Below are 19,609 nucleotides of genomic sequence, written 5' to 3'. Positions count from 1 at the left end.
ATAAAACAATAAATCTAAAGTAAAGTTCTCCATTTTTTCTTTTCTCATTTGTAACACCAATTGATTTAATTTGTACTAAAAATTATCATTTTTAATTTCTCTCAGTTCTAACAAAAAGTAAGTATAATTTATAAATAAACTGTGACTTAAAATACCTAACTACTAATAATTATAATAAATACTATTGAAAACACAAATATAAATCTGCAGAGTTTTGCAAAATCTTGTTAATTGATTTGAAAGTTCAAAATTAATATGCTCATAACAGAAAAAATATATATACATATTTAAAATCTAATATAAATCTAATTCACCTTAAGATGTGACCCATTTATATTTACACATTTTGATTTTATCATTTGATTTTGGAACTAAGAAAATATGAAAAATAAAAAAAGACAATAAATTACACAGTTTTTTTTGTAATTTCTGAAGCAACCATAAAATGCTAATCAAAATTTCTTTTGTAGTATTTAAGATTTATAATCAAAATGTATTATTTAATTTATTGTTAATACTAATTTTTAAGAATTTTATTACAGCACTTACATTTTCGCAATTGCATGCTTATGCCAACAACTTACAATATTACAACTAATCTCAAGCTGTGCTGTAATTGTACTCCTTTCGTCGATTAGGTTTTAATTATTTTTTTTTGTTTTTTGTGTTAAAAGTAGATTTGATTGTTACTTTAAAGTTTGTTTTGTTATTTCAATAAGTGTGAGAGTTTGTATATATGTATATGAGTTTTAAATGGAGTGTTAACTATAGTTAGTGAATCTAATTAAATAAAAAACTAATAAATATTCATATTTCTAATGTTACTAATTTGCAAAAGCTCTCTTTCTAACTATTTACACTTGGGTCCCGTAATACTAGAGTGACACAAATTCGCTACCCGTATCCATATTAATCGATGCAGCCTTATTTTGTGTTGTCCCTGATGATGGCGTGGGGGATGACGATTGGCAGTCTTGTAGTTTTGTTGCTACTTTGGAGGCGGGAGTCTTCGTCAGCGGATTTCCATCGTTGAACAGTGTTTCGCTTTCTAAGCGCTCTTCGTCGGGCAAGGATAGAGTTGAGTTGCCGCTGGCCGTTATTCGTCTACCCATATTGTCATATTTTAAGCATGCTGAACCATTTTGCGTTTTGTATAGTGGTCTCAGGGGTGTGGCATCTTTAGGCGGGCTAGGACAGGCAGATGGTGGTTGTAAAGCTGTTGACATGCAACCTGAACAAGGCTTGGAGGTAGCATTTGTTGAATGTTGGCCATGATGGCATTTTACCGATGGTGGTGGTGGCGGAGGTGGAAGTCCTATTAGCTCCGTTTGGTGCTCCTGATAACCTTGACTGTATGTTGTGTCTAGGTTGTGATAGGAGACAATTTCATCGTGAGTATAGAGATTGGGCTGTGGTAGCTGTTGTTGATGCTGATGCTGCAATGATGAATCCTTCTTGAGAATTCCTCTCCTCTGGCTATTTCGGGGTAGTGTGGCAAATGAATTAACATTAACAGAAGAATGATTTCCAACCATGGAAGAAGATAATTGCTGTTGTTGAAGCTGTGCTGAAGGTGGAGGTGACATTGTATCAGCTCCATGAGAATTTACTTGATTCGAGTTGCTTGAAGTCTGTTGAGTGACGACTACCGATGATATACCATTATCTTGTAGTCTCTGGGGTATGTTCAATAAGTCAGGATACATACTGATATCAGCTCCATCAAGCATGTCTTGTGTTACGGATACACTTATAAAAATGTTGCCGTAAGTAGGGTTCGCCACAATATTCGAACAAAATTCTGGTGGCGGGGGAAACACACCAACATTAAGTGGAAATTCTTCTGATATATGATTGTTATGTCCGTCTGAGTTGACTGAAGTTGCCAAAGAAGTCGGTATTCCTACCACACTACACGAGCCATCAGTCACAGCCATCAATTGTTGTGGATGATTGGACACATGAGACCCAGCAGCGCTAGTGGGTGGCATATGAGAATGATTATGTTGTATTTGCTGTGGATGTTGCAATTGATGATGTGTTCCCATCATTAGAGCATGGTGACCATGTACACTTGACCTATGATTATCTGAAGAATGGATTTCAATTGGTTCAAAGCCCATCACTGATTCTGCTTTGCTCATTGCCGTGGCTGTGCTGTGATTGTTGTCCAGGCAACTGTCTACTCGATCATTAGTCGTAGTTGTGATGCTTAAATCTAGTAACTTTTTCTCTTGATCATTAAAACTTACGCTGGGTTTTACACCAGTTTTACTAGGATGCCTTCTTTGGCGAGTTGTTCGCTTGCATAGGCAAGCTACAAATGAAATAAGAATCAGCAAAAACACAGTACCAAAGGTACCCATTATCAAACCAAAATACCAAAAAGTTTCCGGAGTCTTAACGAGAACATGTTGAACAATTTCAGTAAGATAAATACTTATATTTTGTGAGCCCACACCCACCACATTAGTTCCAGAGCAAACATATGTTCCAGCATCTAAACTGGTCATGTTGAACACAGTCAGATTACTCCACAGTTTATCAGAGGCAATGGTTTCAGCCTCAAACATGACATTTTCACTATCTAGGATTTTTCCATTGAGTTCCCAATAAATTTGCGGTAAAGGATCACCATACACCAAACAGCTAAATGTGACATTGCTGCCAATCTCTATATTCTGAACATCTTCATTGTTGAATATCTCCACTTTGGGTGAGCATCCAAACTGTGCTTCTTCCACACTATCCCAAGTTTTGTCCTTATGATAAGGTGGCCCCTTACACTGTAGACTTTCACTGTACAACTTGCTGTTGACATACCAGGAACGAAATTTTCTCAATTTACAATTACATTGCCAAGGATTCTCGTCTAATACCAATGTCTTTAGACTGGTCATATGTTGAAACACGTATTCACTCAAATTTTCCAGTAAATTATTTTTCAAGTACAAAAACTCCAGCATATTCAAACTTGCCAATGCCATGGGATCTATATAGGACAACAGACAATCATGTAGGTCAAGTGTCCGTAAATGTGGTAAAACAGGAAACTGATATGCCACTAATTTTTTAAGGGGGTTTCCATTTAAATAAAGTATTCTCAGGCGATCATTTCCCATAAATGTATCCTTGTCCAACATTTCTATTCTATTATCCGACAAATCGATTTCCACTAAAATCTTTAGATCTTTAAACGCTTCCTTGTGTACATATTGTACCTCAGACTTTTTCAAATATATTCTCTGTAAATTTAAAAGCTCTAAATTAGCAAATTCTTCTCTATTCAAATACGGAATATGGTTGTCATTTAACACCAGCACTTGTAGTTCTGTGCTCAACGTTGTAGGAATGGCAGTCAATTGCAATGAACTACAGATGGCTGATTTTTTTCCATTTGTCCATTTGCAGGTGCAGTTTGAGGCACATGAAAGGGACCAATCATCGCCCAAGACCGATTGAAGCATCAATGTAATGTTAAGCGCAAAAGCAACTGTAAAAGGGTATAAAAAATAATTATTTGTTTTTCTTAAATGCTTAATCTTGTTTCAAAAATAATACGAAATAATCTCGTCAACTGATAAAACACGTTAATAGATGGGTTAGGTGTAAGAGTAATTTTTTGTTATGATTGTCAAAATTAAGCTCATGTTAATAGAAAAAGAACAATTTAATAATAATTTATTAAAAAGAATCAGCTCATGAGCGACCATCGACAGACTAGGTAATAATTATTAAACAAAATAAATGTTCGTGTCCCGTGCAACACAAACCCCAAAATATGAGATAGAGACCTTTTGTTTCGCACAAAACTTTTTTATGTAGAATTTCACAGCTGAACTTTTATTTTTTAAGCAGTAATAAGCGTTGAAGTTATTTTCTGAAAATGACCTTATATGGGGGGTAGGGCTTATCCTTTAAAAATCTTACAAGGAGATTGAGGTTTCTATGAAACATGTTTGTGCCGCTATAGATGCATCTTTTAGCCAGTTATGAGCAATAAAGCAATTTTTTGGATGGTGTATAGGGACTAGGCGAAATCGTAAACATGTATTACCCATTTTCATCACCAAGCAAACTGCATTAAATAATTTTATTTGTGCAAAATTTTAAATCACTAACTACTTCCTCTTATAATATAATTAGAAAATATATATTTATGGGTCATAGATGAATATTTCAATGTATTATAAACGGAATGACAAAAACACTATATCCCATCTATTTTGAAGGATTTAAATAACAATTTTCCAAATTACGAATATATGTTTAACTCTAGGGTAATTAAAGTTCCCTACATCTTAAGAATTTTATCTTTTCACGTGACTACATATTACTCAATTGTTTATTATAAAAGAATGAAATGCAATAATTATACGTAAAATTTTACAAAATGCAAAAACATCGAATATAAATAAACAATTTTATGTAAAAACAAAAAATTCTTATATGTTTGTATGTACGTATGTATGCTATCAAAACTCACCTGACAAGCCAATTGCAACAGAATTTACTCTCATACTGATAACATTCGTATGAATCCTGATACCATTCAAGCGAAAATATTTATACTTTAAAGCATTTGCAGATTTAGCAACCAGATGATGGCAGCAGTAGCACGAGAGGTTTTTGTAATTGTAATAGCCGTAGTTTTTTGTTTGCGTTGTTGATGTTGCAGTGGTTCAGGTACTGATGCCAAATGTGGAAGGCGAAATAAATTCATTCACAAAACAAATAAAAAACTAACAACATTGCAACACTGCCAGAGATTTCGTTTAAAATTTTTTCACTTTATTTTTTTGATTTGTTTGTTCTGATGGTAGAAGTAAAAACGAGAAAAAATGGAATAAATTTTGCTGCAACAGGGAATTGTGCACTTGGATCGTTAATAATGGCACCTACAAATGTAGCAGCTGTTGGTCCAATAGATGGTGATTATAAAATTTGTTTGTTTATTTGTTTTCTCAAGCAAAAAAGCAAAAAATCAAAATGAAAAAATTATATTCGCAATTTGCGTTAAAAAACTAAAAAACGTGACTCAGGATTATTTAAAAGCGTAGAGATAGCGTTATATAGTATAAATATGGTGTATAAATTGAAGAGCACAAATGCTTCCACTAATAGAGCAGCATACTGTTGTAGGGGTGCACAAAGGAGCAGAAGTCGGTACTTTACAAAGTTTTATTGTACGATTTCTATTTTGGCCGTAATTCGGGTTGTCGTTAAATTGTCTATATATATTTATAGAAATGTAACATGTGACACATTTAACATTTTATTTTGATGCACAAACTGATATTACAACACTCAATATAAACATTACACACTCCCATTCACTCATTCATTCATGCATTCCTTCATTCAAGCACTCAAATACACACACTCATGTACTATTAAGATGAACAATTTCAATAGCAATTGTTGTTGCTGCTGCCACTGCAGTTACTGTTGATGTTGTTAAATTGTTTTCAGCATTTTCCCGCACAATAGCAATAGTACAAACAGTAGCTGTTGAATGCAACAAAATATTGTTTGTTCACAACAACTATAATTTGAATCTATGTGTAGGAGTGTGTGTTGTGCATGTGACAATATAAGTGCTAAGTTTTTGTTTGACTGTTTAAGTACAAGAACAATTGGAGCATTACTGTTGGGTGCGTACTAAAGACAAACGTTTATTTAGTTTTCACTTGGTGCCAGTATATGAGTATGTTATTGTAGTTTTCCACTTTTTTCTATTGTTTTTATTTGTAGGATTTTTTTCCAACTTGCATTCGTTTTTTTTTTTATTTTTTTGTAAAATAAAATGTTCACTTATTGTTGTTTTTGCTGCATTTTTTGTTCATCGCAATCGAATGGGTTCTTATGAATTGTAATGTTTCACGCTATGACACCTTTTTGCACATGTTGCAAGCACTTAAAAGCATAGCTTGAGTTTATTGATTGTTTACAAATTGCATTTGCCTCTTCTCCAACACTTCGTCCAGGCAAAATACCATCTATTGCTTAACATTTGTTCATTCGATGTATGAAGGTAGTTAAACGGACCATCCACTTTCATGAAGAAAATTTATTCCATACGATTGCTTTCTTATAATAAACTTCAATAAATTTATTTTTTACTTTTCTTATTTTCAATTCTTCAAATTCTATTTTATATCTATCTCTCTATATGTGGGATAAGCACAACTCGTATAAATGTATCGGTTTACTGCAATATACAATATCTGTTGGTCATTTGCCCTCAACTGTTACGCAGTCAGTTGATCCTTTTGTTATTTGTCAATGTTGAATTACTGCAATAGAAAAGTAAAATATTATATTCTATTAAAAATTCATAGGAAACTGTAAAGGATTAGTTTTACTCAAGTTATAATGTATGTATGTACATTTATATACATATATACATGTGCATATGTGTGTATGTATGAATGTTGTTCTTTTTCTCATTTAAAATTTTGGTATACATACATGCATACATAAAAAAATAATAATATTCAGTATAAAATTTTAAATTTATCAGCACTTCATTCAAGTATAACCCCTAAAATCTAATCGGAAATTCTGTAAGAATCGTATTATGTATAAGCGTTAAATTAATATGGAAACCATGTGAAAACAGTGAACATAGATCTGATATTTCTATCTTCTCCTTAGAAAATTTAAGCTTCTAAAGAAGCAAGAAAGAATAATATATTGTTAAAGTATACAAAAGTAGTAATTAATTTTAAAGCATATATTAGAAATTGTTTAATATATACTTATATATACAAAATCTTACAGTTAATCTAACATTCAAATATTCTAGCCCATTTTCACAACACTTGTTAAATTTTATTTACTTGATCTGTTATTTACCATTTTTATTATTTTGTTTTCAAAATCATTTATCAGCTGACAATCATAATTTTTAAATTGTTTCAGACAATTGTTTTTTAACATTCGTTTATATTCATTATTTATTCATAAGTATTTGTTTCGAATAAATAAAAGTTTTATTTTTAGTACTTTAAATGCAAATATCGTTAATTTTAGCACACAATTCGTTTTAGTGCATTTTTTCATAACAAAACTCGTTCGTAAGTATTTGTTTATGTTTTATTTCAAATCCTCTTTAATTTAAATACACATTCGCATACACCAATAGACTCACATAAATCCTCTTTGCAAAGCTTTGTTTTTAAAACATACCACACAGCAACACACATATACACATTAACAAATACACTTACTCTCACACATGAAACCAAAATCGGATATAAAAAACAAAGGTTTCCGTTTTTATTTTAATGAAATTTTAAAAATTCTATAAAAAAATATATAAAAATAAAAGTGAAATTATAAAAACTTTAACAATAAAAAATTCTATAATTTTTACAAAAACTAATGGATTTCATAATAGGGCTAATAATATATATTTAAATAAATTGTTGACTTAATTTATATTAATTTTGTATAAATAGTTTAATAAATTTTTTTGTGTGTTAAATGCAATTAAAATAAGTAATTATAATTTCTATAATTATATTTATAGTAATTGCCATGTTATTTTTTAAATTCAGATTATAAACAAAAAATCAGCATTCAATTATTATAGTATATCCAAACCTTTTATTTAATTAAAATTAACCCTACAAACATTTGGAAGATATCTTCTATAAACGGCATCAATCAAATATTTTAATTTTACATTTTAATATTTAGAATAAAATCATCAAAGAAATATAATAAAAAAATATATTTTTGTTGTCGACATACTATTGCATTGTTTTCTATAAAACGATTTCCTTACTTAGCAATAGTTTTAAGATATCTTTATAATGTGAAGAAGAAAACAATTAAAATTTAAAAATTCCAAATTTCAAAAATTTCATAGAATACACAGAAAAAAACTGAAAATAAACTTCAATCAAAATAATTGCATCAAGCAAGTTTTGCATCTATAACCAAAATGATGATATCATTTAACAAATTTTGTAAAAAAAATGACAAAATATATATTTATTTCCAAATAACGAATTAATCAGATGTGATAAATGATTAAATCAATTTATCACATCAAGTTATCAATTGACTACATTAAAGGAATACTCGATCTTTCACAATGCGTTCAGCATTTGCAAAAAAAAGATCACCAACAGAACATATAAAGTGTTTCATAAATTGTCAAGAAACTTGAATATTTTATTGACTATTAAAGAATTATAAAGATCAAGTAAAAATTTTGAATTGTTCATTTAGGTTTCAAACAACTGGATAAATAAGACAAATAAAAATTTGTTTAAATAAAAATTAAAGAAAGAGAAAAACATTTTAATTGAAAATAAAGTACCGATATTTTTCCGTGTACAATAAAAAGATAAGTTTTAATTAATAGAATAAAATAATAAATTAATAGAATAAAATAATCTATATACATTAGGTGCTCCAAGCTTGTATGAAGAAAAAAAATTATACTACAGGCCGTCCCCCCCACTAGAATTGTTAGAATTGTTAATAAAAATGAGTCGTGCAAAAAATTAGGTCAATAGGATTACGATTACGATTACGCAAAGGCTCTGAAGTTTGAAGATGCATTTACAAGGGGAAAATATGCAATTTTTTCAGTTTTCACAAAAGTTTTGTCATTAAACAATTTGTTTTGCATTTTATTGTCAAAGAATCGTAATGTAACAGAATTAGCGTTACAAAAAGATAAAAAAAAAACAACAAAATTGGTTGAAAAATGTAAAAGTTATTAAAAATTCCCCAGGCCATTATCGTATCTTAGAGCACTTAAATTAGAAATGTGATAAGAAAATAAACATATTTTTGAAAATATTCTAATAAAACTATTGTATTACTTAAAATACATCTGTAGTTACTTGAATATGAGTTTTTGTCCTTATAAAATATCGGAAACCTGTTCTCAGCTATGGTCGAAAAATTTTGATATTTTTAACGGTCGTTTCAAAATTCAAATTTTAGTTTTTTTGAAACTTTGTTAAACAAATTTCAATATTTTTGGGAGAACTCATAGGGATTTATGGACAACAGATTAGCCTTTTTATTATATTTGACCTTTAAAGTTAATAGGTTAATGGCGTCCAAATTACACGAAACTCTTGATTTTTATTCATAAATATGTGGACTAATAAATTTACAAAAGGTTCCATTTTAAATACACAACAATATAATAAAAAGGCTAATTTTGCAAAATATTACATAAAAATGTGTTTTTCTTGAAATCCGCTGAATTCAAATTGCAGGTACAGGCAAACTATAAGAGGTACTGACCTAATTTTTTTACTGTTTTATTCCCTAATCTGTTGTCCATAAATTCCTATGAGTTCTCCCAAAAATATTGAAATTTGTTTAACAAAGTATCAAAAAAAACTAAAATTTGAATTTTGAAACGACCGTTAAAAATATAAAAATTTTTCGACCATAGCTGAAGTTTACGTTATTTTATAAGGACAAAAACTCATATTCAAGTAACTACAGACGTATTTTAAGTAACACAATTGTTTTATTAGAGTATTTTCAAAAATATGTTTATATTTTCACATTTCGAATTCAAGTGCTCTGAGACACGATAATTGCCTGGGGAATTTTTAATAACTTTTACATTTTTCAACCAATTTTTGTGTTTTTTATCTTTTTGAACCGCTAATTCTGTGTACATTTGACAATAAAATACAAAACAAATTATTTAATGACAAAACTTTTGTGAAAACTGAAAAAATGCATATTTTCCCCTTGTAAATGCATCATCAAAATTCAGAGCCGTTGCGGCACCAGTTAACGTAGTCCTATTGACCTAAATTTTTGCACGACTTATTTTTATAACCCGTAAAACAATTTTAGGGGGGGGGGCGATGGTCAAAATTCGAAACTTAGTTTTTTTGGAGCACTCTAATATACATATGAGCAATTACTTATCAAATGCTCTATAAAAAATTCTAATAAGTGTAAAAAAAATTAAATTTTAGCACATTTAGCATTCCATAAGATTTATATTCAAAAATTAAAAAAATTAGTTATAATTTTTGAAAAATTGCAAATAAGTAAAATTTAAGAATATAACGGTTTATACCTTAATTCTACGATTTTAAGCTAGGTACATTTTATCTGGTCTACAAAATCAACAATTATTTTAAGTGATGATTTGAACGAATTTTGAGCATCATCCTTGATGTGCCTTAGCAAAATGAGTTAAGATAAAATTAACAAGAACATTTAAATAAATTTATGATCCCAATCTATTGTGTTTTTCATCATCTTCATGTCTATCCATTAAATGTTAAGATAAGTTGTTGTTTAATATATAAAACCACAAAAATAAAATAATGAAATTTTTCAAAATTTTAATATTTTTATAAAATTTTTGCATAATAACAAAAAACTCAATTATTTAAATTATTTCCTTTATAAGTGAGAATGTGCGATTCCGAAAACTGATATTAAAAAAAAAAAATACGTTATGTTTTGCAACATTTGTGGCTCTTGTACACATCTGCAATTACACCTGCTAACCACTGTTGTCTCAATTTCTGTATTTTATTAAGGGACATCAGCGCCCAGTCAAAAAAACTGTTAAAAATTCAAGATTGCAAAGAAAACAGGTGACAAATTTTATCTTGTTAGTGACATAAGGGTTTTTTTTTAATTTAAAAACGGTTACGTTTAAAAATGAAGATCTAGAGTTTTACAATTTTGCTCTTTATATGCTTGAAGTCGTGTGTATATAATTAAATATTTGTTTATTTAAAATTTCATTTTACGAAAGTTATTAACAATTTAGTTCAATTTCATAGGAATTAAAAAACTTTGATAATTGCTTATATCCGTGTTTAAAATTTCTCCAAAAAGTTGGAACAAATAAGTTTTATATATAACCTAACCTAAATGTTATATAGGCCTAAATTACCATGTCAATTTTTGTAAAGATCTGCCCTTATGTTATTCTAGCCCACATACAAACCCCTTTAGAAAATGTCTTAAGCCCCCAAAATAAATAATAATCATTAGTATCGCGATGACATTCAGCTAATTTTATATCAATGAACATACGTCTGCCCAAGTTTTTGAGGATCGGCCCATAGTTGACCATAGTTGACATCAGAATGAAGATAAAATCCAACATAAATAAATAATTTCTAAAATACGCTTTAACTTTTTAAATGCTATTTAAATTAAGAAAAAATGCTTTAATAGTAATTTTTTCTATTTAAAAATTTTATATTGTTTTATTATTTTTTAGAAATTAGAAAATATGTATACATAAAAAATCGAAGTGGACTGTTAAACAGCTGAAAACGTCAGACACATGATTATGACTCGTTTTCAACATTATAATTTTACGTTTAAAAAATTTGATTGTAGCCGCAATTCATCTAAGCTATTCGAACTTAAATCATCCTTGTATCCACTTGTTTGTAGAGTAATTTAAGAATAATACACATATTTTTTTTATTTATATATAGTATATACACTTAACAAATTTGTACATTTGCTGTTTGTGGTTTATTCACAAAGTTTTCTGTAAAGTTGAAAATGAATGTTATATATTTTGGAATTCGCCAATATATCGAGAGAAGAGAGAGCTGCAGCATCTCTGTAAACAGCAAATACAACGATGTACATCACAATATTGACGAATTACACCATTTTAAAATTATATGTCTGTCACATCGAAGCCATGATACGTGTTTGAATCCAGTTAAAATGACCATAACCGAAGAAAGACTATGTACGTATGATTGTAACATTCTTCATCTGATAATTCTATTAGCGTAGGTATCGGTTTAATAATTATTAATCGGTATTATACATATGTAATCTCAAAATAAATGATCTCATTAAAACTAAAAACTAAACAATCCATTTGATTTGTTTTATTTTGGGGTTTTGGGTAAAAATAAGTGAATAAACAATAATTATTACTGTTTTTGTAGGTAAAATAGAATTTCTTATTCAAAACAACTGAAAAAATCAGTAATTTTCACTTTTTTGTAGGTAAAAATGTAGCACTAAAAACAACTGAAAAAAACTTTTGTATTTAGATAATTTGTTAGTTAAAAAATCAACATTTAAAAATAAATGAAAAATTTTTTTAAATGAAATTTAACTTGTTTGAAATGATTTTGCAGTTGAATTTACCTACATAATATTTTGAGTGTATAAACATATTTACTATATAAGATGCTGGTTTTTCAATTAAAAAATTATTAAAGAAAAATATTAAAGTAAAGCAAAACTATGTGTGTTTACTAATCAAAAATATGTATTTTATATATTCAATATTACCGTATCATATCAACTATTATACCTTTATTGCTAATAATAAATTACCAGATACATACATATACGTACAACAAATCTTCCCCATTTATCAATAACTTGTTTTTGTATCATTTAGCACTTGTTATACAAATATCTTAACATGACAACTTATTATAAATAAAAAAAAAACTTATACATTTTACTATAATAATTTTACCAATAAAAATGTTTCTAACTAATATTTCATTTTAATTATGTGTCATTTAATGTTTAATTAATTAGGAAGCATTTTTAATCAAATTTCTAATAAAACTTGAAAGTTGTTAAATTTCTAACACATAGACTCAGTTGGTTCTTTACAAACAAACAAAAAAGCCATGTCGACGTTAAAAAGATTCTCAATTAAAAGTTTTCTTTGTTTTTATTTATAGTTTCAGCTCGTATTTTTTTGCATTTTATTGTTATAAACATTTACAATGACAGGGTGTTACATAAATATTACTCAATTTTTATTTGGCCTTGTAACCACAGACAAATCTACCTCCGAAATCACGCTAATAGTTGACAGTTGGTATATTACTTAAAAACAAAAAAGTAACACATTTTTGAAATTTGATCCAAAATCGTCCTTAAATATCGAATATGAATGCTATAACTTTTTTAACTCTAAATTTTTTTAATTCTAATGCATCATAATGAAATGTAAAATATTTTAATGCATCATAATGAACAAACAAGGGATATTATTCAATACCCGATCCATAACTATGCTTTATTTAGGCCAATTACCAATAATTTAAATTTTTCGGAACTAAAAGTGAATTTTTTACAAGTTATTTTGTAAAAAATATTTTTATACAGTAATTTACAGGTAAAATTTCTCTAAGTTTTGTTAATATAATGAAACCAAATATATATTGAAAATATTTGTATACTTACTTTTGTGACGTAAATTTTGCACCTATTTAACTTTATCTTAAATGAGAACTGAAATAACTTAAAAAGGAGTTGTGAATAATAATTATGATAATCATAATTTTTATTAACAAATAAATGTATTACTTTTTAATATGTTTTTTTTTAAATAAAACCAATTGTCAGTATTTCAGTATACTTCTTTCTACGATTAATTGTAAAATTCAATATATATGAAACTAATAATAATAGTTATGTATCACCCTGTATTAGCTCATTAAAGTCGTTTCCTGAATTTCTTATGTATAAATCTAATTGTTATTTTTGTTGTCATTCTGAAAGAATGAAAATGAATGAACATTGTTTTCATTTTTGCAGTTGATTTTCCTTTGTTTTACTTGTTCACTTTCACACTTGTCAGTTCTTTTTATTTTTATTTAATCTCCGTTTCTTTGCCATGAAGACAAAAGAAACCTAACTTTTTCTATTAGTAGGCTTGAATGTATTTTTCTCGTATCTGTAACAGTTTGAAGAAAATATCTTAATATAGCCCTTTACCTAATGAGAGTATATATTCATATATATATACATATGTAAGACTTTGTGGGTGGTTTTAGAAGATGATATGTAAAACGCACACAAACGTTTTAGTATAGCGTATTGCTTGTCAGATACTGAAAAATTTGACTGCAGATATACAGTATATCTATGTGTGAGAAAAAGATTGTGTAAGAACTTCAAGTATTAAATTCTTAAGAAACTTAGTTTTCTATTTGAAAGCAGTATCATCTTTATCGTCCTTTTGTTTTCATTATACATTGTATAAAATACCTGACAAACTATTTCCTACTTTACTCCTTCAAGTACGTCAAAAAGTAAATCGTAATTAGTGATGTAAATCTAAAACTATATAGCGAATAATGTCTATATATTAATCAAGTAACATTAAAAAAATTAAAAAATAGTGTATTAAAAGAAATTTTAAATATAAATTTATAAAAAGTATTTTTTTTTATTAATTTTTTATTAATTATGTATATATATGTATGTAACTATTTAACTTTGATATTTTTTATTTAAATAAAACCTTTTTTATATGAATAAGTAATTATTATTTATCAAACAATTATTTTGTATGAAATACAATTAAATGGGTTTTATAAATTTTTTTTATTCACTTATTTCAACTTTATTTTATATCTTTTTATTATTAAGCAAAGAATGCCTTTATACTGATAATAATTAATTTTAATAATAGTGTTAATAAGGTTTGTTTAAATTTAACAGAACGATTATATACACTTTATGTGTGTGTTTTAATAAAATATTATATTATTTAAGAACGAAGACAAACACACAATTAAATGTATCAACAACAACTGAACGTATGATTAACAATACAAACAATAATTTATTGTACGTGCAAATATCTATCATACGTCACAATACGTCGGAGTGTTTATAATAAAAACACATCTTTTCTACTAGTTGGATCTAACTAAATTATATATAATAATTAATTAACGTCAATTATTCTATAAAATTTAATACAACTTACATGTCTATAATTAATTATATTTTATGGACTAATAAAGCATACACCATAGATTTGTACAATTTTTGTATGTGATTGCAACAAGTTATTATTTTAAACCTTTATAAGCCCCCATAAAAAAACACTTCGCAATTGCTCTATGTACTTTGATTGTGATACAAGCATATTTCAACATTATTAAATTCATAACACAATCAAACCCTAACTTATATTAACGCGTCTCAAAAGCATACAACGTTTTTTAAAAATCTTAACATTTTTGTAATAAAGCTGAATACTTGGCACTTTAACGACGACAGTAATATTGCAACGTAATATTTCAACACTTTTTAAAATAAATTATAAATTTTTACAACATAAGGAGAAAATATTACAAATATTATCTCTTAAGGCTCATTGAACTTTACCCATAAACTTTTAATAATTCAGCACCCATTCTTTATAATGAATTTTGATATAAGTGCTTATATTCAGTAGATAGCATAGTTAGAAGACAACCATTTTGTTCACCTATACTTAACATTTAACATGGATTTCTTATGTTAAACATATATCAATGTATAAATCGATTAACTACCATGTAAACTGCCCAAAATCTAATGTACTCTAATGCAAACATTATGTTTTTCCTCTTCTACTTATGTTTATTTTTCCTTTTACCGCTGCCTGTTCAGTGTTTTTCATTTTGGATAAAGTAAATGATGCTTGGCTATTTATGTAGATACTGGCAAGAATAACATTGGCGGTAGCATAAGCAGCTGTAGCAGCAGCATGAATAACAAGAAACGCTGTACTTTGTATTTAGTTCTCATGGGAAAATTCATTTATTAAGTGTGACAGCTCAATAACATCAAAGATAGCAAAATTTAATAGCAGAAATGTGGGTGGAGTTGTTTGTGAAAATACGTTTTTGAGTCGTTGCCACACATACCACACATCATTTATATATTACAAAAACGGATAAATAATTCATACGTTGGTCCACTGAAAAGTCATTATAAATTGATCATAATAACATTTTTGAAATAAGTTAACAACAAATTTTTAATGGAAGAACGTTTTTTGTAATTATTTATCTATTTGTTACTCGTTCACCTTGCTTTCATATTAATAATATTTATATTACTATCAAAATATCAAACATTAACGCCATAATGTTACAACTAACAGTGCTAAGTTCGGCTATTGCAAATCTTATGTTTCTTTAATGTAGCAATAGTGCTAAGTTCGGCAATAGCAAATCTTATGTACCATTCGCCAAAGTAAAATTAGGATACACTATGATACAACCATACAACACCAATTGTGAATTGGACATATGTATCCTGGATCTTTATTAAATTATAAGACGACCTAACCATGAACTATCGTCTGTCGGTTATCTGTTGAAAACACGATAGGGTCCAAGAACCTCCATATAAAGTGAAATTAAGGTAGAGTTATTACAAACCATGGATATTATTAACATTTTGAAACAATATCTATGGATGCTTTGTATACAAATTATTCCAAAATTACGATGTCCATTTTTCATTTGTTCCAAAAGTGGTTTTGGTATTGTCTTCGTATATACGGTCGAATGTACTTTACACACATTTAATATTAGATGCATGTATTTATGTTTGTATAATTATGTACATCACATACACAGATGAGTTTGCAAGTGTATTCGCTTATATTTTTGTATGTGTACACTGTACAGTTAATGTAGCATTACACCTATTACCACAAAGATTTACAAGTGCAAACACACAGTTTAAGTAAACGAACAAACCAGACGATAATGAACTTAATGTTATGAGCAAAACATAATAAGTATAATGAAGACGATAATGTTTATGCTAATGTTACACATACAAAACACATATAAGAATTTATACATATATAGAACATAATGTACTTACAAAAAGATCCTGAAATCTACCCAGCAACAACTGGCGTGTTCAAACAAAACCACTTACTTTTTAATTACTACACCTTACCGCCTGCGTTGCTCTTAATCACTTATATATAATCTGATATGTAAGTATTTTATAGCGAGTAAAACAGTGATCTACTTAACAAGAATCCCAGGTTCATTTTCTGTGTGACCAATGTTTTAATTTTTAAAATAAAACAATTTTTTAACTACTTGTCTGTAAGTACTTATTAAACTAGTGATTTGAAAGTGAGCGTGGTAAGTACTCATAAGATTGCTAATGAAAAAGTACTAATAAGCCTTTTAACTGTACTTCACTTCACTTTCAATGTTTGTATTTGCTTGGTATGTATAAGTATATTCAGACATGTTCTCTATCTATATACAAAGAATCATCTGCTATATATTCACACATAATTATAGACACATACCTACATACAAACACAAGTACAAAATTATATTTATGTATTCATGTTTGTAGAAATTTTGCTAGCTGTGTTTGTCCTAAATATTTTAATGAAAAACAGTTTAGTATAATTAGTTTAATATTTAGTCACTGTGGTAATTAGCTAATGGTATTCCATGTCACAAGATCATTAAAGTACGTACCAAACGTTAAATATGTAAGTCTCAAGTTTATGCAAGAAAGAAATGATGCCAAGCCCATAAACACATGCACATATTCATAAATATTTATATTTGTTGTTAAATATGTATACAAACCACTTCAAAGAATAATTAACAATTTATTTTTAATTTGTTAACAATTTTCATTAATATGAAGGGAAAATAATTTTAATGTATACTTATATGTATGTGCAAATTTCATACACACCAATATACATATGTATGTATATAGTAACTTAATTATTTATTTAAATCTTTTTAAATAAAAAGATTTTAAATATCAGACAAGTTACGAATTAATTTTATAAATACTATTATAAAGCAATTAAATTTCTTTTCAAATAAAAATAAACATTTATAAATAACAGACCTGATTTTATAAAATATTAAATTATAATATTAAAATCATAGACAAGAAGATTCAATACACTTTTAACAATTTGTATATAAAAAGTTTAAAACAGGTTGCACTAAGTAAGGTGGAATCATTAAGGCAGCTGATTTTTATTTTTTTATTAAAAAATTGTATGGGTTGTGTCAAAATAAATTCATTTATTTTTATTCTGAAAAAAATCAATTTGTGTTTTCATAAGAAAAAATTTTAAGTATAAAATTATAAGCTATAATATTTATGAAAAGTTATTCAGACAAAGAATAATTAAAACGTTGTCCTGCTGCAGATACAAGTTAAATTTAACGACGGTTTTTTGATAATATTATGAAATACACAAAAAATATCTGTTTCCAATGTTTATTATTTTTCAATTATAGAAATTTAATTTCGACAAAACCAAACTCAACAAAATCAAATTGTGTTTGTTGCCGAAACGCTCTCACCTTACTTATTACAGCTTGCTTTAAAAAATCACACATTTAATATAATTAAATATTCCTTTTTTATTTTATTCTTAAGTAGATTCAAACTAATAAATTAAAATTAAACATATACAAACATTAGCTGTGACGATTTTATAGAGATAAAACATTCAAAGAAAACCACCGATTTAAAATACTTCTATAAATTTATTAATATTTATGGGGAATTTTGTATCAAATGACTTATCTTTTAAAAAAATCGATGTCTTCCAATTTGGATTTTTCACCAAGATTAGAACTATGAGATAGTATGCCAGACACTAATTTTCAACTCTATCGGTCAAAACCTTACGGACTTAGAGACGGTCAAAGTTGGACATCTTGGTCTTTTTACCTATTGGTCCTAGCAAAAATTGTCCAAAGGTATTTCTTTATTATATCAAAAAAATTATTTTTTTTTAAATAATATTTTTTTTTTATTTTTTTTAATGGTCCTTTTGTTGTCTAATCCAGCAAAAATATAACGAAGTACTTCCAAAAAAACACTTATGACCTCTTTAAAAGTAGCACTAAGTAAAAATTACTTTCTGAGAATGATGAAGTGAAATTGGAATCAAATAAAAAGGACATCCCTTCTATAACAAGTCTGTGTTAAAATCATAACTTCTTCTTATAAACCTTTGATTAATTGTTATGAATAAGGCCCATAATGTCTTAAGTTTTTCATCGAAAATCCAAAAATTAAACAAATCTAACCTAATTAGTAATCTATTTCTCTATAAAACAAACAATTTATGATTATTGATTTAACAAATTGCTACAAATGAAATTATTCGACATTGAATTTATTTGATATTGTGAAGAACAGAAGCGTAAATAGAGCTGTGCCAAAGATTTTCTACTTAGTAATGCGTGGTTTTATTAATAATTAAGCATCAATAAGCAACTCGATTTCAAGCTTAATGTTACTTCTTAGACACAACATAACCTTGTTTTAATAATAGACACAATTTCAAATATAATACAATTTTTGCTCATTTTCAATGCATGACTTGTTTGTTTTTAATACAATTAATATGACTGATTTTGTAACGAACTAAAATGACGAAATATAAGAAAAATCTTATTTTCTTATATAAAATTAAAGCATTTCTTATTCTGAATAAAATTTATTTTTTTTTACTACACCTACATATATACATAAATATCCACGTACATTCTTAGTATACTCAATTATTCGGATTTTTTCTTTATTTTATTCGACAAATTATTATTTGAGGTTTTATTTGGATAGTCCGAATGATTTTATTTTTCATTTAACTGGTATTATTTTTCGGTTTATTTGTTATTTGGAAATAGAAAAATTTTTATTTCTTAAGCACAAATTTATTCATTAACGGATCAACGGTTAAACTTTGAATACCCTAGTACGTACAGAAGCTGGTTTAGTTGTTTGTCTGGTAAGTATGTGCTTGAGGGTACATGTAGGTTATATCCCCACAAAAATTTTTTAC

General features: G+C 27.6%; 1 protein-coding gene across 1 annotated transcript in view; it reads right to left on the bottom strand.

The window, feature by feature from the left end:
• Nucleotides 1-16: 16 nt before the first annotated feature.
• Nucleotides 17-19,609, bottom strand: part of LOC111678946 (leucine-rich repeat neuronal protein 3) — an 87,474-nt gene continuing 67,881 nt past the window's right edge. The window contains exons 3-4 of the mRNA XM_046945593.1: nucleotides 4,487-6,296; nucleotides 17-3,493 (exon numbers count right to left, since the gene is read on the bottom strand). Of these exons, the coding sequence (XP_046801549.1) occupies nucleotides 876-3,493; nucleotides 4,487-4,520 (2,652 nt within the window). The 5' untranslated portion in view covers nucleotides 4,521-6,296 and the 3' untranslated portion in view covers nucleotides 17-875. The remainder of the gene's footprint in view (nucleotides 3,494-4,486; nucleotides 6,297-19,609) is intronic.

The sequence above is a fragment of the Lucilia cuprina genome, chromosome 3 (genome assembly GCF_022045245.1).
Source record: "Lucilia cuprina isolate Lc7/37 chromosome 3, ASM2204524v1, whole genome shotgun sequence".
In the NCBI taxonomy this organism is placed as follows: domain Eukaryota; kingdom Metazoa; phylum Arthropoda; class Insecta; order Diptera; family Calliphoridae; genus Lucilia; species Lucilia cuprina.
This window is presented reverse-complemented; position numbering and strand designations above follow the sequence as displayed.